Source organism: Drosophila miranda, chromosome XL (assembly GCF_003369915.1).
Source record: "Drosophila miranda strain MSH22 chromosome XL, D.miranda_PacBio2.1, whole genome shotgun sequence".
NCBI classification, from domain to species: Eukaryota; Metazoa; Arthropoda; class Insecta; order Diptera; family Drosophilidae; genus Drosophila; species Drosophila miranda.
In genome coordinates, this window is record NC_046673.1 from 3,499,998 (window position 1) to 3,520,722 (window position 20,725).

The window sequence follows — 20,725 nt, forward strand, 5'->3', positions numbered from 1 at the left end:
TAATTAGCACTTGTGAGATGGTCGCATACTAAGTAGCTTAGGTATCGGATACGAAGGCATACATAGATATGTATGTAAGCATATACAGAGGTTCACCAGAACAATCCCTGTATAATCGGCACTAATGGAAACAGAAAATCATCTAAATTTGACTACAGTCTGTGGTGTGTTACAGAGTGTGTGTGTTTCATGGTGTGGATATGTGTCACTAGAGAAGTTATGAGTACAAGTACACAAAAGAAATCGAAACACAATCAAAAGAAAACCAAATTTTTGTTTCGTTTCTAAATGGATTTCTAGCAGGGGGAGGCTTTCAGGCTTTTCAGGGACTGGAACGCTTGGCATTTAAACAGGACCAAGCTGCTCTCAATCTCCTGGGGCTTTCACTGGGGAAGATAGAGTCGGGAGGCGCTGAAGGCAGAAAAATATATATGGGGAGAGATCGTTGCGTACAGTCGCTCTCACAATACGTTAGTCGTTGTCCAGACGAGGTGTAAGACTGGTTGGGGATAGTGATAGGGATAGGGATATGGATAGGGATAAGGATAGGGAGGAATGTGGTGGTAAAGGGAAAGGTGAAGGTTTAGGCACAAGGTAACACATGTAACAGCATGCAGCATGTGGCACTAGCACAAAAACTTCCATATATTAGATGCTAATGGAAATGAAAGTGAAGCTGGCTCAGAAAATGAGCATTCAGATCTAAATTAGCTAAATTTAGCTCTAATGCACTAGCTAGCGATACTTCAAAGGAAATGAAGAGGCAGAAGAGGAAAACGCAAGAGGAAAAAGTCAAGAATGGAGTGAAATAGAGACAGAGCATGATAGTGAGTAAGGACACAGAGAAAGACAGAGAAAGACAGAGAAAGACAGAGAAAGAGTAGAGGAAACCGCACTGGACAGAGATTGCCATAGTCTCAAACGGAGTTGCTAATTTTTGTGATCTCTTCGATATTCTTATTAATATTTAAGGACTTTCTAAGGGGGTTGTTTTTTTGTTTGTTTCTAAGGATACGATTTGGTTTTGGATATTATTTTTGTTTTGTTTATTGGTTTCTTAATTTTTAAACTACAACTACTATTGGTGTTCAAGTCGTTGGTATACAAAAAACTCTCTACACAAGCAAACATAAATCAAAAAAATCAATACGAAGCAACTTTTGTTTGTCCATTGTTGGTTAATTGAATTGTCTGGCCCACTCTACGACCATGTGGAAGAACTAACTCAATAGTCAACCAAGAAGACTTTCGCGAAACAAGCTCTACACACGATCCGACGTTTAATCCGACGTTTATCGTTCTGTCTGTGCTGTCCTTCTCCAGGAAACATTACAAAGTTATCAGTATCAGTAAAGCTTCCATCTCGAGTTACGTATTCTCTGCATTGCAGTGTTATAAAACGTTTCCGCATACTTTATTAATACTCACAAAGGACTCACAACGAATCTTCTTCATCCCAGAGTCATTCTATATGATTTTGGGGCCTCAACTAACGGAACAGAACAGTACAGAAAGCAACGGAATAGAACAACACTACGAATAATGTCAGAATTCAAACATTTGTATTTATGTATATCCTGTAAGCAGGTGGAATTGTTTTTGGGTGTCCTGTAGCGGAGCTGCGACATCCAGGAATTTGCTCATCAACAAAATGTCACAAACAGAAAGCGTGATATTGTCTGGTCTGTTCTGGGATCGCCATGCGGGGTAAAGTGTGTGTGTGACAGACAGAAAAGGACAGAAATGTGTGTGTGAGGTACGTGCCCAGCCCGAGGAGGGAAAATCTGAATTGGTGGTAAAGTGGTGAGTGTGGCAAGTGGCTAGTGGCAAGTATCAAGTGGCAAGTGGCAAGTGGCAAGTGGCAAGTGGCAAGTGCTTGGCATGCGAAAGCTCAAAGACTTCGAATGACAGTGTGGCCCTGGTGAGTGTGCCCCATGTGGTTGTGCGCTGAATACTATCACTAAAACTAAATGACAGCATGTTTCTGGTGGAATGGGAAGAAAAAAGCAAACTCAAAAGCTGTAAATCACGAAATACTCATCACTACATTGGCATTATTTCGGTATTCAATTCCGAATAAGGCCTTACGGAGAAAGAGTACGGCTCAGTTTCAATTCAATATTCAATATTCATATGCACTATTCAGTTCAACAATCAAACCAACTAGCCAACCAACTAATCAACCAACAGTTCAATAATGAGAGAGTAGAGAGAGTTCGGAACAAAAGAAAGATACATGTAAATAATATACATTATGGTATATATATTATTTGCGGTTTAAAGCTTAAATTCAATATCAACTACTAATTTTTGGTTTTATTTTTGATTTTTGTTTTTCAACTGTTGAATGCCATACGAGTATCAGATATTTTCGTATACTTTTATTGGGTTTTTGTTTTTTGTTTTTTTGTTTTTTACTTTTTTGTTTGGTGGGTGAAAGTGAAGGATTAAATCAAGTGTACTTCGAACGTAAAAAGAGTCCAAGTTAAAAATCATGATGATCAATGAAAAACTGAAAATATTTTCTTGTTTTTTGCAAGGGTTCGGAGGGTGTCAGGGTGTAGGGATGGAGGAGCGGATGAGGGTGTGTGGGGTGTTGGGTGACGGCGTTGTTGGGCGGTGGTGGAGCAGGGCATTTAAAGAACAATAGTTGCTTATAAATTTAAGTTCAAATATAAGAAGAAATTTGTTCATTGCAATACCTCGAAATCCTTTATCGTATTTTCAGACATTTTTCAGATCGTATTTTCATTATAGATTCGTTTGATTTGGTTTTTTCGTTATCGTTTCAATTTTTAGAGCGATTTTTTTTTTTGATAAGTTTGTTTTCGTTTGAGAAGTAGACCAATCATTGGAATATTTCAATTCAAATTCAATTCAATTCAGTTTCAGTTCAGGTCGGTTCGGTTCGGTTCGAGACGGAACGTGATTTGGTTGGTCCACAAAGGAGGGAGAGCGAGCAAATGTGCAGCGTTCCACGTTCGACAGAGAACATTAAACAAACAACAAAGAAAATTATAAAAGGAAAGTTGAGAAAACTTGTTTTGTTTTTCGTTCATATAGTTTTGTTGCTTTTTTTTAGTTTCTTTTCAATTTCTAATTTGCTGGCGAATCGGTTTGGGTATTAAGGAGTTATTGTAGTATACTTTTTGTTTGTTTGTTTTTTTTTTTTTTTTTTTTTTTTTTTTGATAGACTAAATAGAAACGATATGAAATGTGATTGTTGTTTTTGTTATGTTAGAGTCGTTTGCTTAGACGGGGGGACGATCTGGGGGCTTGCTTTTTCGGTTTCGGTTTGGGTTCATAAGAATTCCATGACAGAGAGAGAGGAGAGAGAGAGATACACATAGTACATACATATATCATTGGTAGGACGACATGGCTGCTGGATCTTAAAATACTTCTTTGCTGTTGTAGTTTTTTCTTGGTTATTTTACTTAAGGAAAAAGGTGGACGGAAATCATCCAAAAAGGTGGAGAAAAAGAGAGAACGAACAGAGGAGAATCGATACGGATACAGAAATAAGAACGGAACGAAATGGTAATGGAACAGAAAATGACGTACGGAAGAAATTGCTGAGCTTACGAAAAACTTATGAAAAGATAACTTGTACATATATCGTATGTTTAGCACCAAAAAGAAAAAGATACAGAAGAGAGACAGGGCAAGATATTGAGAGAGGTTTGTATATATATACATACATATAATATGTAGGTGTATATATAAATAAAGAGAGAGAGATCAGGAAGCATTTGCGATATTTAAATTAAAGACGTAAGCAAATCAGCCAAAACAGAGTCGAACCAAAGATCGGAAGGAAACGGTTTGGAAGGATTGTACACAAGGACCATCTCATAGGTTACCAGCTTAGAACACCTCCTGTATTCTTATTTTCATTTTTATTTTTTTATTTTCATAATATACATATATAAATATATATATATATAAATTTTGGATCCAAGGATGAAGTTCAACAGGGAAATAAAAAGCGAATGAGCACAAAAAAACTTCAGATTATAGAGAAACAACAAAAAATCGCGGTGGGGAGTGGGCAGTGGGTGTTCGTTATGTATGTACAAGTAAATAATCAACTTGACATCAGGGCCTAAAGACAGAAGAAGGAATGGTGGAAGGGAGTTCAGGGAGTCACGAGAATTAACTGATCTAAAAATACGTAGTACATGAATATGCCGTCCCTGGTACTATCTTGAAGACAACGCAATATCGATGAGGACATTTTTTTTGTTCATTTCTATTTCGATATTTTCTATTGGAATTAAAGAGCGTGGCGGTACAGGGGTAGGTAAATGGCAGTACGCTTACGAAAGATACTAATCGGTAGTCGTTAATCGAGTCATCGCTAATCAGAGCAATCGTTAATAGAGACAATCATAATGACAAGGCGAATAAGAGATTATTAAAACGGTGGGTGAGCATATGTAACCAAACGAAGAGTTAGGATCGAAAGAATGTCAATCGTAATTAAAAGAATAAAGAGAAATGGTTTTTTTTATCGTTTGAATCTGTTAGATAATAAATAAAATAGAGAGTATAATGAATATAGCATTCAGTACATTCACTAGCACAATATATGGGTATGATATAAATAGATGGATTTTCTGGATATATGTATATATATATTTTTATTTTATTTTTATTTTTTTTTTTTTTTTTGTTCTTTCACGTATACTTTTACTTGATCGATAAGAGATTGGATTAGATAAGAGATTCGGTTGATTTTTTCGATTTTTCTATTGTTTTTTGATTATATGACTAAGATGACTTAGGAATAATATAAGTAGATATATAAGAAGGCGAGTCAAAATAAAATGCCAAAACCAAAGCCAACAAACGGAACGAAAGAGAGACAGAGAGCGAGACAGACAGAGTGATAAGTAGAGAGATAGAGAGTTCGGTAAAGTATAATACGTAGTTGGGGTTAGCTTGGGGTGGTTGGATTGGTGGGGTAGTATGCGAAGTCCGAAACGGGTCCGGTTTTGGTTTTGATTCTGGGTCTGGTTCTGGATTTGGTACGGCCCAACAAAACAAAACATTCAAAAGGAAAGGACAACCAATGACAAAACAGCTTATCCAGACATCTCCAGCCACACACACGATCTTAGGCTCAGGAGAATAATATTAAGATTCAAGGCTAAGTATGTTAGCTGGGGGACACATTCAGTTCCACTGGACTATATGTCTGTTCTGGTTCAATCAGTTAATGGTTCTATTTATACAGACATATTGGAAAAACATGAAATTAAAACCAAACAAAATAAATATATACATATACATATATATATATATATATATATGTGTATATATGAATTTGTATACATACATATATATATATATGTATATATAAATACATATTGATGTATATATACATATGAACATATATATATTGAGAAGGTCCTTGATTTTAATGCAGTCCTTGCATGGACATTGACGAAACACACACACAACAGGGAAATCATTGGAAATCGAAGAACTGAACGTTAAACGAAAGGGAAAACAATAGGAAGAAAAACGGAAACGGAAACTGAAACAGAAACGAAACAAACGTTTGGAAACGAGACACTGAAACGAAGGCAGTGGGAAAAATGGACGCCCAATATGAGTCCGCGGGTATGTACATACATATATCCTGCATGTGGAGTTTGTACTGTAGTTCCCGAGTGAGAGGAACAGCGACACTAGCAGGAGCGTTAGCAGTGTCCCTAAACAGCTTCCGCTTAGGCTTCAGTCGGGTTCTTGGCCTGTTGAATGGTGTATGTTGACCCTGACTTCGACTACACCATGGAGCCAACGAACCCCAACGATGTCCCAAGTCTTAGTTTAAGTCTTATGCGAGATTATTAAATGGCTTAGGGGTTTTCATGCTGCTTGATTTGGCCCGTTAACCCTAACCCATTGACTGGTAAATGGCCTGATGGACGCTGACTGTTGACACAGACAACACCATGTTCCGGTACACAGTGTCTGTAGAGGCGCTTTCATATGAGTATTGATTCGGGGTTAGGGTTAGGTGTGTCTTTTACAGGTTCTTGGGGGAGAAACTTCTTGGGTCTGGTCGGGGGTACGTAGATGCGGAGTGATTGACATAGAAAGAGTAGCTAGCGGAGAGTTCGGATATCGGAAATCTAGGGGCGGGACTTAGATGGATGTGGGGTGGTTGGGTGTCTGTGTCGCGTGTGGATTCACTGAGTAGGAGTTCGGTGTGGCCATGTGTGCGTTTCTGAGTGGGTGTGAGTGAGTGTGTGGATCGAGATCGAGATCGATATCTATATCGAGTTGGAAGAGCACTTACCTTGCTGTTGGAGAACAACAAACCGACACCCTCGAGGCAGACCTGCAGAAGGCCACCCTCGCCAGTATTCATGTCCTGCACGGGGAACTCACCGCCCAGCTCGGGCACATTGGTGGGCGTTCCACCTCGCTCCATGGCATCTTTGATGCAGTTGTACAGTTCCTTGCACTGGGGCCAAAAAACACTTTAGATTCGAATCCACCGACTCGGACTTCGGACTCACCTTTCTCGTGTAGTACTTATGCAACTGGGTCTGGCCGCCGTTGCGTCGCCAGAGGCACAGCAGCTTGGTCTTGGGTGAGTAGGTCATGTTAACCAGCCGCTCGTACCACCAGCGCTCCACAATGGTGCCGTCCACAGAGCGCAACACCAGACCATCGTCGCGCACCTCCATGAAGCGCAGTGGTCCATTTATATCGGTGCCCTGGTGGACGGTGAAGCTCTGCCGATGTAGCAGCCTCGAACCCAGTGGCTTCAGGTCAATGTCATTTCCATTCTGAGTGGGAAGTAGATTTTTGAAGGATGACGGCCTTTTGGTATTCAATTTCCATCTGCAGGCTTACCAAATTATTGATTTGATCGACAACATTGTGTACCTCCTGGGAGTAGACCAGTCCAATGTGACTTTTACCCAGCAGGCGACGGATCTTGCGTCGAATCTCATCCTTTCCCACATTGAGCATCACAAGGATGGCCGTCAGGTTGTACAGCATCGTGGAGAGTAGACGATCCTCGTCGTGCTCGAGACGCTTGCGCTCTGATTCACTCAGCGACTTGTAGCGCTCCATCATCTCAATAGGACCCTGCGTAGAGCGATATATGTAATAAGATATTGTATCGAGGAAAAGCGCTTCCCGGTTACTCCCGACTATTCCCGATCTCACCTGATCCATGCCAATCATGTCGCGCTCCTGGCTGACAGCATCGAGGAAAGCATCCTCCCAGAACTGCATTTGGTTCCAGAGATTCAAGCGATCCTTGCCCAGCAACCCCTCGAATAGGTAGACTCTCGGGCTGTCTGGCGAAGGGGATGAGGAGGTGTTGATCAGATGGCCGCCCGTATAGCGGAAGCCGGCACTGAGCGTTGACTTGCCCGACCACAGATTTCCCCCGCTCTTCTTCGAGTCCTTCGACGTTGTGGTCTGTGAAATGTTTAAAGATTATGTCAGGTGGCTGTAGGTTTTTTTTTTTGGCCTGTTGGACCAAAGGGCGTGGGCTGTGGGCTGGGGGCTGTGGAAGAAAGAGAAACGCGAGGCAGCTTTCCAGAGTGAGGGATGGAAAACCACTCAAATATCGGAGCACACCATTGATTGACTGATTGACTGATTGACATGGGACCTGGGGCCTGGGTCAGATCAGTTCAGATCGGTTCAGAGGGCGAAACCTCAGGCCGGGAATCTATGTATGTATTCGGATTACTTACATTTTCGTACTCGGTGTCTGAGACCGTGGACCGGCAGCTGGAGGGCATGCGCACGCTCAGACTGCCGATTGGGAGCAGATCGCTGACCACAGAGAGCGCGCCCGTAGAGCCAGCAGCCTACGGATTGACATAACACGCAAGATTTAGTGCGAATACAATTGGGTACGGAGAGGAGCGGAGCGGAACAGGACGGGGGACTGGGAGTCGCAAGGCAAGCCTACATTCAGTAGAAACCGCGAGAAGTGCGAGATATATATATGTATATATAAGTATACAGATACGTATATATATGGACATGGATATATACTGGCATAGCTACATATGTACTGAGTATGCGGATAAGCAGTTCTACGATATACGATACGATATATACACCGAGCGATGTACAGTTTTGCATGGATAATAAGCTTATGTGTAACGTATACTAGATTGGCGAAAAGCTAAAGGCTGATGGAAGATTCGATGGAATGGTCTATGGATGGACACTGGGACACTACATGGACCCTACTCACATCCGAGTCGAACGAGGTGAGCATGTTCTTCAAGGCACTTCTCTTCTGGGACAACATGTCCTTGAACATCTCCGTTGTCGACTGGCCATCCTGGCTGTCTGCTGCCGACAGGCGTCGCGATGCGGCCGAAGGAGTTCCACCAGCCTGAGACGAAGGCAAGGCCGCGTGGTGGGTGGAACTCTTGCGCGACTCCTGGGGCGAGGCCCATTCGCTGCCCAGGCCCGAGTGCGAGCCGTTGGGGGAGCTGGGGGAGCGCAGATTCTCGCGGCTGCCCAGGGGACTGGCAGCGTGGCTGGAGAGCAGACTGGAAGACATGTCGCTGCCGTCATTGATCTCCTTGCTCCAGTAGTGCGTATGGGCCACCTCCATCAGCTGAAACACCGAGGCCATTCCTCCCAGACCGAAGTTCCCAAAGGTGACATCAAGGCCGGAGGCTATTGCCTGCACGCACTTTAGCATTCCCTTCCACACGGGCTTGGTCACACACTGAAATATAAGCCAGATTAGCTACGACTCATTGCGCTCCGATATCGGTGAATGGAGATCGACTTACCACATCATCAATGTGATCATCGGGCGCTATCTTCCTGTCCAGTGTCTTGTTCAGCTTGCTAAGCACCAGCGTGCGATAGGATTCATCTTCCATGAGTTTCCTGAAGCGATTGAGCTTCAGCCAGCCCACACCCTCGCCGGCCAGCACCTGATTGGTCACATCCTTGAGGAAGGCCTGATTCTCCGCATTGCTGTGCGAACGCTCCTGGTTCTGTTGCCGCGTGAGCTCCTCCTGCGTCTGCCGGGGGCCAGAGTGCTTGATCAGCGGTGTCCGCTCTACAAGACCCTTGCGGCTGGGAAACGGATCAAAGTTGATGCCCGACTTCCCCTTCCCTAAGCCGGCACTGGAAGGTCTTTGTTGGACTGCACCCTGCTTCTGTTGGTTCTCTATAGGTGGAGCGGAGTGGAAGGAGGGGTTATAAGAGGCTCTAATATCTTTAAGTGCTGCAAGCTTACTTTTGCCCCCAAACATGCCCGAAAACATGGTCGATGTGGAGGAGGCTAGGCCGTTGAAGTCGTTGCCAATCGATGAGAAAAAATTGTTGCCACTCCCACCGCCTCCGCCTCCGGGAATCTGCTGCACCTGCCTCTGGGTGGCGATCTGGGAGCCGGGGGGCTTGGAGCCGCCGCCGCCAGGCGGCATAGAGCCTCCGGTCTGCTCTTCGTTCTTAATAATGCCCTTCTTGGTGGCCGCCTCTTTGGCAGTCTTGGTTAGATCGCCCAGCGTGGATTTGCCCACATAGGTGAGGTCCTCAAGGGTATTTTTGCTCACGCCAGCCGCCTGCTTGGACACCTCCAGCGCCTGCTTAGACGCCTCGCCGGCCGCCTTCTTTGCATGCAGCGTGAACTGTGAATCATCGTATGGGAAGTGGATTAGTGAAGCGAATCGAATCGAATCTCCAAAGACAACTATACAAAATCGAACAGCACTCAACGCAATCAAAGAAAAGCTCTAGTCCCTTGCACATGATCTACGTTCAGGCATCTACGATGGCACTAAGAGCAACTGGGGATAATTCGTGGCGAAATCAAATGGGTATGGACACTGCACCACATAGAGTGGTCTGGGCTTATGTGGGATGTGAAATGTGTGGAGGTGGTGATATGTGTGTTGGTATGGTTCGAGTTCCAAACTATCTGTATATACTGGCGAATATTACCGCTATGTAGCAGGTAGTATTTAACGAGTATATTCAATATGAGGCGAGTATTATATAGGGCGTTTATGTGGTGTTTTAATGTGTGCGGTATATCATACTGAATGCTGTGCGAAAGTCTGACTCTTTCGGTCTGTTTTTGGGGCTGCGGGGGAGTACCAACCTTTTCGAAGGTATGACGCATTTTGTCGTCAAGATCTTCGTCCAGCGCATGCTACAGTACATTACAGTAGACACATGGAATGTGCAATATTCATTTCAACCAACGCAATAGCGCCAAAGGAAACGTGACGTAAAACGGAAGCAAACGGAAAACGAACAGAAGAGTCAACCACAGAAAGGAAAGAAAGAAAAATTGACAGATCAAACACCACGACACAATAGCACATCGAATCAGTCCCTCACTGAAAGGAGATTTGTCCGGCAAGGCACCACAGCCAGAACCTGAGCTCACCTTATCCACGTGAGCGAGGAGTCCCTCCTGGCTGCTCTGGCGCGTGGTCTCGCGAACGAGCTCCTTGGCATGCGAGGCAAAGTTCTCGAATAGCGAACTCTGAGAGCTCTGGCGTCCGGGGCTGCTGGAACTGGATCCCGAGCTGCCGGTGCGGGCCAGGATATTGCTGACGCTCGGCTGCTTCACGGGCGGCGTCAGAGGCGGCTGCAATGAGGTATAATTAGCGCATTTTGCACTTCTCTTCGGAGATTCAGGGGATGAAGGCTATCCTTACCGGTATTTTCTTCTCAGGACGTTCCACGTCGCTGGGGTGGCGTTGAAGCTTGGCACTTGCGGCTATGTTCTTGCCAGCTACCGTGGAGCCTGTGTCCGTATCCTGTTCGACGCTGGCCATCTTGATGGTGGCCTCCAGACGCATGGCTAGCGGCGTGGCCAGCTCAAAGGCCGCCTGTCCCGCCTGCGTCTGGGTCTGCGTCTGCGCTTGTCCCGACTTCGGCTGGAAGTCAAACTCAGAGTCGCGGTTGAAACTGGGCGAGCTCAGATCCGAGCGGCTGGAAGAGGAGGAGACTGGAGAGTCGGCGCGCTCCTCATCCTCCTCCTTGCTGGCAGCCGCATCGCACAGGCCCTCGGGATACTGCAGCTTGCTGGGAGGATGATAGACCAAAGCCGGATCCAGGTTCGAGGAGAGCGTCTGGGGCACCACATGGGGTCGATTGTATGAACCGAAGACGTCATGCACACTGGGCGACAGGTCCGAGGAGGCCATCTCCGAGACAAAGTCGCTCAGGGACGAGTACGACGAGCTGCTGCTATCCGCCCCCTCCGAGTCCGAGCCGCTCTCGTCCGTGGGCTGGCACTCGAGCTGCTTCAGGGAGCGCAGGGCGCCGTTCAGCGAGCTTCCATCATCCCACACCGAGAAGCGAATGGGCGTGAGCGAGTGGGCAAACCACTTGGGCTTATCCCCCACCTGCATAGGGTCCATGACGCCCGTCTGTACCCGCAGGAAGGCCACATTCGTCGGTGTCAGAGACCACTCTGCCAGGAACTCCACAGCCTGTGTCCGCGCAAACTGGTTTAAAAACTGCGAAGCCCTCGGCCGCGACCTAAGGAAGCTGTTGATCTGGAAGGCCACCACAGGACGCGGATACAGACGCAGGGTACGCGTGTGCTCGGCGAAATTGGCCAGAGTGTTCTGGGCGTTGAAAAAGCGCACCATGGCCACCCGCGTGGCCACGTCCACCGAGTCCACGTCCGTGCCGTATACAAATGGGTTGAGGGCCGGCGAGTTCATTGGACTGGGCTGTCGAGAGCTGATCATTGCCCCCTGCGCGGACACCGAGTTCCTTTGGCTGGCCTGGGCCGAGTGGGGGGGCGTCTGAAGGGGCAGACGCATCTGAGAAACCCTAAAAAAGGTACACAGAAGGTAATTATGTATTGTCTTGGAAGCAATCCTGCTCGTCTCTCAGTTGCTAATATTTCTATCTTTCTCAACTGCTACTCATGTATGTATATTCGCCAGGATCTGCCAGCTTCAGATGGAACACGTTTACTCCATTTATCATACTGTGACTAGCCTCTGGAATTATCGATCGAGCTGTGTGCCTGGTGGTAATATCTGTTCAGAGCAGCAGCCTCTAAAAGTTCTTAGGATATTTAAGATGTTTCTATCATTTCTTCTAACAACATCTATCCGAGTTCGCTTGAATTATTTGTAGTCGCGCTCATCTCTTCCTGCTCTCATGCCAGCTCGAATCTCCTACTCATAGCTCACGGCAACACCCTCTAATTTTGTACACTAAACATCGAACAATAAAGCCTTAAATTCAAATCTAACGAGGGGGAACGTTGTGAGTTGCTGCGGACACCGCAACTCTACAGTTATACCCGATACTAAGTCAGTATGGCTCTCCTCCGGCAGACGGCGCTAATATTAAACGACACGACAAGGAGTGCGTGCGAGAGAGACAGAAAATCAGTCTGAGCGTGACGTCGGGTGCTGCGTTGCCAGTGCAAATTGATTTGTTCCTTTTGGCTATAAAAATGATCTGATCTGATCCAGATTCAGCAATCTGATATATATGATCATTATCTATGATTCTGCGTTTTTAGTTTTCTCGTATCCTCAATATTGTGGATGCAACAGATTTTCGTCCTTTGTGGGGGCGGAAGGGGGTGGGGCGAAATTTTGAGATATACGTTTTATAGTGAGATCTAACAGGAGTGCGGATACCAAATTTGGTTACTCTAGCCTTAATAGTCTCTGAGATTTTTGAATATCCCCAGATTTTTATCCTTTGCGGGGGCGGAAATTTTGAAACAAACTCGTCTCGGTCCGATATATTAGGAGTGTGGATACCAAATTTGGATGCTCTAGCTTTTTTAGTCTCTGAGATCTAGGCGCTAATGTTTTACTCTAAGCAAAGCCGCCTATGCTACGTGCGTGTTAGAGAGAGACAGGGCGAGAAAAAATGAAATTGTTTTCTTGATGCTGGCTATAATAATTATACGATCTGGTTCAGATTTTGCACTCTAGAAGATATAGTCATCTTCTACGATTCTCGTATCGTCGAAATTGTGGATGCCACAGATTTTCGCCCTTTGTGGGGGCGGAAGTGGGCGGGGCAAAGTTTTGAAATATTCTTGTAGCAGTGACATATCACAGAAGTCTGGATCCAAAACATCGTTGCTCTAGCTCTTATAGTCTTTGAGCACTAGGCGCTGAAGGGGACGGACAGACGGACGGACGGACGGACAGACGGACGGACGGACAGACAGACAGGGCTCAATCGACTCGGCTATTGATGCTGATCAAGAATATATATACTTTATGGGGTCGGAAACGATTCCTTTTGGACGTTACACACATCCACTTTTACCACAAATCTAATATACCCCAATACTCATTTTGAGTATCGGGTATAAAAACGGAGAAATCCCATTCGTAAATGTGGAGTTCGGGTTGTCGGAAAAAACGCAAATGCCTTCGCTCAATCTGGCATACATGTATATGATCTGGCTTCAAGGAAAGGATACAAGTGTTCGATAAGATAGTTCGATAAATCTCAAATAATCCTGTGTAGGAATACTAGAGTTCCACTGAACGTTGATTCGCTGTTCTAACTAGTTTCCCATAAACAAACGAATTGAATGGTACAAACAGAGGAGAACGCACTACGAGCGATTTGGGATTGTTTACGAATAAATACCAAAAAAATACCGATTAGTATTATTTGCATACAGATCGCAAATTCGAACTCGAAAATTTTATAACGAACAGCTTGAAAGCGGAAACTGAGGAACCACTATCAGCCACGAGTCTAAATTCGCTTCTAATGGAATTGCGCTAACGGAGACTTACCCGAGCAATGGCGGCTCCTGGAGACTGTCTCTCACCGAGGGCAGGAGCTGCTGCGAGGACACGGCCTGGTTGGTGGCCGTCATTGAGGTGAGTGCCTGTGAAGGAGTTCAAATAAACTAATTAGTGCGAGGGACCCTAGCACTTACACTCTAAATGTCGACGTCAACTTGACTAGCTATGAGAGGGGTAGGGTATGGTCTAGAAGAATGCTCTTAAGGAGCTGAGTTTAAGCTACGTTAGTTAGGTATAGAGCGAGAGAGAGATAGAGAGAGAGAAAGAGAGAGAGAAAGAAAGGGCTGACAGGGCATGCACACAGAACATGAAAGAACACTAAAGAGAGGGACGACCATACTGAGATATGTACATATACCAGGAGATATGTAGATAAATAGATAGATGAAGCTTTGATCTACTTATTAAGATCCATTGGAAGTGGAGAGGATGTGAGACTCACGTCCTACCCTGAGGCTAGGAAACATAGCCTAATTGTCGGAACCCATTCTAGTTCTGCAGTTCTATCTATAAACGAACATCTATTATACGAGTATTTCGTTATATTTATGTTCTATGTGGAGTGACTGTACGATATGCATGCTTAGTTAGGTTAGTTCTACAGCTGTGATGTATGTATGTATGTTCTTCTTAGCCTTAGATCGTACATATGGGATGTAGATATGTTGTATTTTATAAATGGTTAATGCTTAGTATGTACAAAATAGTAAATCGAACTGAGGAAAACAATAACAAATAGCGAAAACGGATAACGTATAACGGGAAACGGGAAACGATAACGACAAACGATAAACGATAAACCAAACATATTTAACATTTATGTGAACGATATTTACACCAAGTCCAGCTTCATCCATTAGTAGCATAGCCTGCAGATGTGGTTGTGGTTGTAGTTGTTGGAGTTTTTCGTTTTCGTTTTCGAGTTGTAGTTGTAGTTAAAGTTGTGATATCGAGTTTAACAAGTTTTATATAACAGATAATGCATGAGTGTCAACAGTAGAGCAGAGCATAGAGCATAGGAGCAGAGAAAATAGACATATATGTAGATGGGGTATACATCGATAGTCAGGTGGATAATAAAGAGGCGGATAAACACAAAGGAAGAGACAGAGAGAGGTAGAGAGAGAGAGAGAGAGAGAGAGAGAGAATGAAATTATAGATATGTAGGTAGATAGAGAGTTGTATATTGTATAGGGAGTGTTATGGGGGGTATGGGGATAAATAATCGCACTGGAGAAGCTCTGTTATTCCGCACACAGACAAGAGATGTACACATCTATACACATATATATTGTAGTATATTTGAATTTGAATGCAGAAACGATAACGATTATGAGAGCGATAACGATTACTGCGGATATGATGGCCCACAGCCGTGCCATGTTGCATGTGCCTGCTCCCAGAGCTCAAAGGTATCAAGGGATCAAGGGAGCAGGCACATTTGCATCGAGTATTGCCTAGACACACAAGAAAACCCAGCTGCTATCACGAGTATTTGTGGTAGTGATTGGACTGTGGCATAAAATAAATATCACATCAAGTGGAATACTCCTTCAACCGAAAGGACTGAGGCTGGTTTGATTCAGTTTCAGTTTCAGATGGGGATCAGGCTCGCTGGGATTTTCTGTTCATTTTCCACATCAGGTCCAGTTTGTGTACAGTGTCCGGTTCCATAGCAGTGCCATGTACTGTCCCCGTATAACCAAGCCACAAGCCAACGATAATCGCCCCCAAGCCAAGCCCACACCTAAGCTCGAATCCAACCAGTGCCCTACCACATACTACAGTGGGTCCGACCCCCGTCTCGAGCAACTAGTCGTCTACCGGTCCCTGCTCGAGCACTTGCTGGACCAAAAGATGCACTATGACCGGGAACGGGAACTGGAAGAGCAGCGTCTGGAGCGGTTTCGGCGCGAGGGCCTCAACGAGCGCAGCCTGATGGTACAAGAGCGGGTTCTGAAGAAGACTCAGGCCATGCTCCCAGGCATTGTCTTTAAGATGCGCAACGAGGTGGATAGGCTGCAGCGCCTCCTGGAGACCGACCAGCAGCAGCTGAGGCAGCTGGATCTGGAGCTCTTCGATCAGTGCCAGCAGCTGCTAAGCGCCTCGAAGCAGAGCCTAGACCACGAGCTCTGAGACCCTGAAACCTGGCTCGATTCCCTCTCGAAATATTCAGTCGATGAGCTGCCAAATTCAAATGTATACCGGAATGTAAACCAAACTAAACCAAACCTCAATCCTTAATTTGATTAGAAATAATCCGCCCTAATATAATATATACAAAGTTGAAAAGGAGAAGGATAGGGATGGGAATGATTCAGCAGGGCCCTCACCTGCTTTAGGTGGTTTTTAAGGATGGTGCCCTCGGGCTCTGGCAGCGGCGGTATCTCCTCGTAACCGCCGGTGGGCGGAGACAGCTTCGTGGAGTCCAGATCCACTACCCAAATGTCATCGGGCAGCCTGGCATGTAAACGAAACGACAGTTAAAACAGTTAAAGATCCTTTCCATCCCTTGGATGGAGGTGGATATGGGCTGGCACTCACCTAAAGTTTTTCTTGTACACTAGAAACGAGGCCGGCACTCCAATGACAAAGGGTGTGGGGGCCAGCAGCAACTGCTCGGCACAGCTGAGGCAGGTGGGTAGGAGAGGAATGACCGGGAACATGTACTCCAGGGGGTAAAGCATGGTGACGAAGGCCATCACCGACATGGAGAGGGCGTTGTAGTCGCGCGACTGGAAGAGCACCTTGTTCTCTTGCATGATCAGGGTCCACACCTTCAGACAGGTCTCCACCCCGAGCAGCTCCAGCGGTAGATGCAGAGGGAAGTCCACCAGCGAGAAGCGCGTGTGATCGGGCAGGGCGAACAGTAAGGGCTCATGAACCGTGGGCGAAAGCACCTCCACCTGACAAAGGAAATAAGATATCAGCTAATCAGTCAAACCGGAGGAACAGAAGAGGCTCAACGTACCTCCACGCGCGTGGACCCAGGCACTGGAACTGGGGTGGAGAGCAGGCGCAGTATCCAGGTCTCGATCTCACGCACATCATGCAGAACGATTGAGGGCGTCGCTTCGCTGACGTGACCCGTCAGCACCGTCCACACGTTGTCCCGATTGAGCTTCTGCGAGGCTCCCACACGCTTCGGGGAGGAGGACTCGTTGCAAGCATCAATTAACTTCTTGAGGATAAATAGGCACTCGCGGAAGGTCGTGAAAAACGGGTGGTGCGAGATGATGCACAGCGAGGTAAGCGACTGGTTGCGCAGCTTAGTCCGCTTGCGGGAGGCGCGCGGCGACGGCGAGTGGCTGCCGCCCGACTCCGAATCCGCAGATGGGGCCATCAGACCGAGTTTTGGCACCGATGTGGGCGGCTGTTGCCCGCTGCCAGACTGTTGTTGGTGGTGGTAGTGCTGCTGCTGGTGGTGGTGCGTATGGAGGCGCTGCTGATCAGAGTCGCGACGCGAGGTGAGTTCACGATCCGAGTCGCTGGGCGCTACGTTACTTCTGTAGTCGCTAGAAGTAGTTAAGAGGCCGTAACTATTATGGAAATGGTTTGAAATCTATTAGACTGAGAAGTAGCTGAGCGACAATCCCTGGCCCGGTCACCACCAAGCGCCAAGCACACAACACTTGCCTGCTAAACGCCGAGTCCGAGCTGCGCTCCATGCTCTTGCGCCACGACTCCCGCCGGAAAGCGGACGAGCGTCGTCCGCCCCGTCCGCTGCCAGCTCCGCCAGGGCCTCCGTTTCCCGATCCTCCAGCTGCATGGCCACCGCTCCCCTGTCGCTCGTTGCCTGCCGCCGCCGACCCCGCCACAGTGCTGGGCCGCTCGATGGGCCGGTAGAAGTTCACACAGATGCCGTAGCGCGTTTTCCCCGAGTCCTTGTCCGTCAGAGCGAACACGAACGAAGTCATGTCGCGGATGGCCGAACCCGTGCGTCGCGGCCCCACGCTGGTACAGCCCTCCGGCTGGCAGAAGTACACCATGTCCAAGGGCAGGGGGAAGTCCGCGTGGTCCGAGGGCGGATAGCGGCGAAGCAAGTCGGGAACCTGTCGCAAACACACAATTCAATTCCATTAGCGGTACACTCAAGGACTCAAGGAGTATTCCCTGCTTACCTGCACCGGCGGGGCCTTGAGACCCTGCAGTCCCTTGGGCATCGGCGGCGTTGTGTGTGCACCCACAATGGCCATGTAGTCGACCAGGCGGGGGCAGAGTGAGGCTCGCTGCTGGTCCGACATCCTCGCTGCAAAAGAACAAGAGGGTAAGTGCATTAAGCTACAGACTACATCAGAGCTCATAAAAGTGCCGCAACGACTGCTGCCGCCATTAAAGCCAAGGCCACTCTCCTAAGAAAGCGAATGGCCACGGCTTTAATGTCCTTGAGGGGACATCGACAGCCCGACACAACCTATTAAAGGAGAGAGCTAATACGCATGCTGTAATTCTGTTGTAATTAATTGCATAGTGTTCTAGGATTGGGGTGTGACCCACCCCCTGACCTCCATTGGGGCCATTCTGTGCTTATGCTCTCCATTCGAAGACCCGAGGCAGCTAAAGTCCATAGCCATACCATTTCTATTCATTAAGGACTGACCTATGTAGACATATTCGTATGTCATGCATTTTCCAACGTTTCCAACCATACTAAAACGAAGCCATCGGTATTGTCTGGATCGATATAATAATTCTTCTGATCTTGTGGGGCAAGTTTCTTCAAAAAGTATCACAATACTCTAAAAACTTATAAGGTAAAGGTTACAGCGCATATGCGTGATAATACGTGTGCACGCATACATTCAAATGGGCTGGAACTTAAAAAAAGAACCAAATCCCAAGCGCTATTGAAACTAATAGAATTTAATGACTCCCAAACAGTTCTGTGGGCTCCCACTGGGACGACATTCGGACATTATGGGACAATAGAATGTCAAGTACTTTAACGACAGTGTGGGCCAATGGAAAGCCCAGGAGTTTTTCAACCCTGAGTAGCCAGAGAATAGGGGTGAATGCGACGTCTTAGCTTGTATAATTTTAAATAAAAAACTTTAAATAGATATCCGTCAGATAGAAACATCGGAACACATCCTATGTGAAGGCCCTGCACTCTATAGAAATAGATCTCAACATTTTTGGACAACAAGACCCGCCAAAGCGCTAATGAGGCACTTTAAAGCCTAAGCATAAAGAGATCTTCCACATAATTCAAGTTCGATAAGTCCTTGTAACAATAATAATAAGAAGAATAATAAAAAGTTCCGAGCTTGCACTATTCGATTATCATTTGATTCGCACTCTTAAAGATTCCTTGAATGGAAATGGAATGGAATGTCCAATCAAATGATTCCATTCCCTAAAGCAACCATACAACAAACTCCCATACTCCGTCAAGGATGCTCCGTCCAAGGCTCAGTCAAGTCAAGTCAGTGGCCTGCTCTTTGTTGGCTGCTGACCTTGCCGCAGGCGCAACCAAACGAGGAGGTCGAAGAAGAGAGAGGATGACAGGATGGGGCTGCCGAAGGACGCCTGGAAGACCGTCGAGCAGCAAACAAAGCGGTTTGGGGCTCAGCTGGGAAAATTGAATGTCAAAGCTGAAATACTTTAAAGCGCCCAATCAGAAATTGCAAATTCCATTGACGTCAGTCGAGTGGGAGTGGCAGTGGGAGTGGGTATGGGTATGGCTATGGCTATGGCAAAGGGTTTGGGTTTCGGTTTGGGGTATTGTGGCAGGGGAATGCAAGGGGGACGTTTGGCGTGCGAAACACCCAGCAATTGCTGGGTGGAACTTTTCCTCAAGGCCACCGCCAACGGGGAAAGGAAAAAGAGAGCAAAACGCGAACCAAAGTCAAAATCAACATCCACATCCACATCATCAGCGCATTCATCACGGATGACACGCCGTCAAGTGGAGGGACGAATACAGCGTGAACCGTGCACCGTGCACCGTGCACCGTGCACCGTGCACCGTGCAGCTGACAAGCTTCATTATGCTGGGAGGAGTTAAAAACGCAGCCTCCTGGTCAACCAGCGCATACACAGAGCCCCGACGAGCCGGACAGCCACTCGAACAACCAGCCTCGCCTCCCACACAGCTGCCACAATAGCTAAAACATGTCAGGGTGAATCATGTCAAGGCTGCAGCCATACAGCAGTTACTGCCGTACCCCGCAACCCACCCCTACGCGACCGCCCACAAGTAGGGCTATTTTTCGAGAAAATATACGTGTACATATACATCCGAGGGAGTCCACTTAAAGGACCCCAGCAGACCGCAGACTCCGCACGCGGATCCCCGCGGAATGACATCAGCATGGATGTCGTTGTGGTTGTGATGGCTGTCACTCGCTCACTCGCTCACACTTTCGCCGACCGCCGACCCACTCTGGTCGGAGTTAAAAATAGCAAACAGAAAGCGAAACTGTCATTAACCGAAAAACTGTCAACGTCGTACAGCAGTGCGCACTTTGCGTACGCGTATTATGAAATCATCCTTGGAGCTGGAGATGTGACGCTTGGACTGCCCTCTGCCGTCTGCTCTCGATGGGGAGGCCAGTGGAGTCGACTGTATCTGTTGCCCCAGAACATTGCCCAGCTACTTAAGTGGGATCTGAGATCGAGTATGAGCATGAGCAGCATCCCCAATAAAAGTTAGCATATCTGTAACAAGGCACATTCCACTTTGAACTGGTCAGGGGGGATTAAAGGTTTTAGTGGGTATTTAACGCTTAGAAGTATGTATTTACGAGTACAAAAGCAAATCCTCTCAAGCGACCAGGAAACAGCGGACAAACCTTTCCTTGTTTTCCGCAATGCGCACGCAAGACTGCCAAGAAGCGATGCCCCAAATGGGGCTCACACAAAGAAATCCTCTAAGTGACCAGGAAGCGACAGGAGAAACTCAGCTTAGCTAAGGCTTCCGTCCTTTAGAGCTGGTGGATTACATC

General features: G+C 46.7%; 2 protein-coding genes across 14 annotated transcripts in view; one reads left to right on the forward strand and one right to left on the reverse strand.

Moving 5' to 3' along the window:
- LOC108163638 (MAP kinase-activating death domain protein) overlaps positions 1-20,725 on the reverse strand; it is a 28,069-nt gene that overhangs the window by 5,360 nt on the left and 1,984 nt on the right. For 2 of the 13 annotated variants that reach the window (XM_033387588.1, XM_033387616.1), the window contains exons 2-20: positions 17,900-18,027; positions 17,415-17,830; positions 16,750-17,293; positions 16,323-16,684; positions 16,112-16,238; positions 14,615-14,647; positions 13,767-13,861; positions 10,683-11,811; positions 10,409-10,612; positions 10,118-10,168; positions 9,254-9,644; positions 8,799-9,184; positions 8,246-8,731; positions 7,734-7,850; positions 7,195-7,452; positions 6,874-7,113; positions 6,534-6,806; positions 6,311-6,478; positions 2,703-2,711 (exon numbers count right to left, since the gene is read on the reverse strand). In XM_033387588.1, coding sequence (XP_033243479.1) covers positions 2,703-2,711; positions 6,311-6,478; positions 6,534-6,806; positions 6,874-7,113; positions 7,195-7,452; positions 7,734-7,850; positions 8,246-8,731; positions 8,799-9,184; positions 9,254-9,644; positions 10,118-10,168; positions 10,409-10,612; positions 10,683-11,811; positions 13,767-13,861; positions 14,615-14,647; positions 16,112-16,238; positions 16,323-16,684; positions 16,750-17,293; positions 17,415-17,830; positions 17,900-18,022 — 5,412 coding nt within the window. In that variant the 5' untranslated portion in view covers positions 18,023-18,027. Of the gene's footprint in view, positions 1-2,702; positions 2,712-6,310; positions 6,479-6,533; positions 6,807-6,873; positions 7,114-7,194; positions 7,453-7,733; positions 7,851-8,245; positions 8,732-8,798; positions 9,185-9,253; positions 9,645-10,117; positions 10,169-10,408; positions 10,613-10,682; positions 11,812-13,766; positions 13,862-14,614; positions 14,648-16,111; positions 16,239-16,322; positions 16,685-16,749; positions 17,318-17,414; positions 17,831-17,899; positions 18,028-20,725 lie in introns of all 13 variants that reach the window. The other 11 variants (XM_017299052.2, XM_017299058.2, XM_033387612.1 and 8 more) reach the window with 9 other exon arrangements.
- LOC108163662 (tubulin-specific chaperone A) lies at positions 15,373-16,070 on the forward strand. Its single transcript, XM_017299087.2, has one exon. The coding sequence runs from the start codon at positions 15,462-15,464 to the stop codon at positions 15,912-15,914; it is 453 nt and encodes a 150-aa protein (XP_017154576.1). The 5' UTR covers positions 15,373-15,461; the 3' UTR covers positions 15,915-16,070.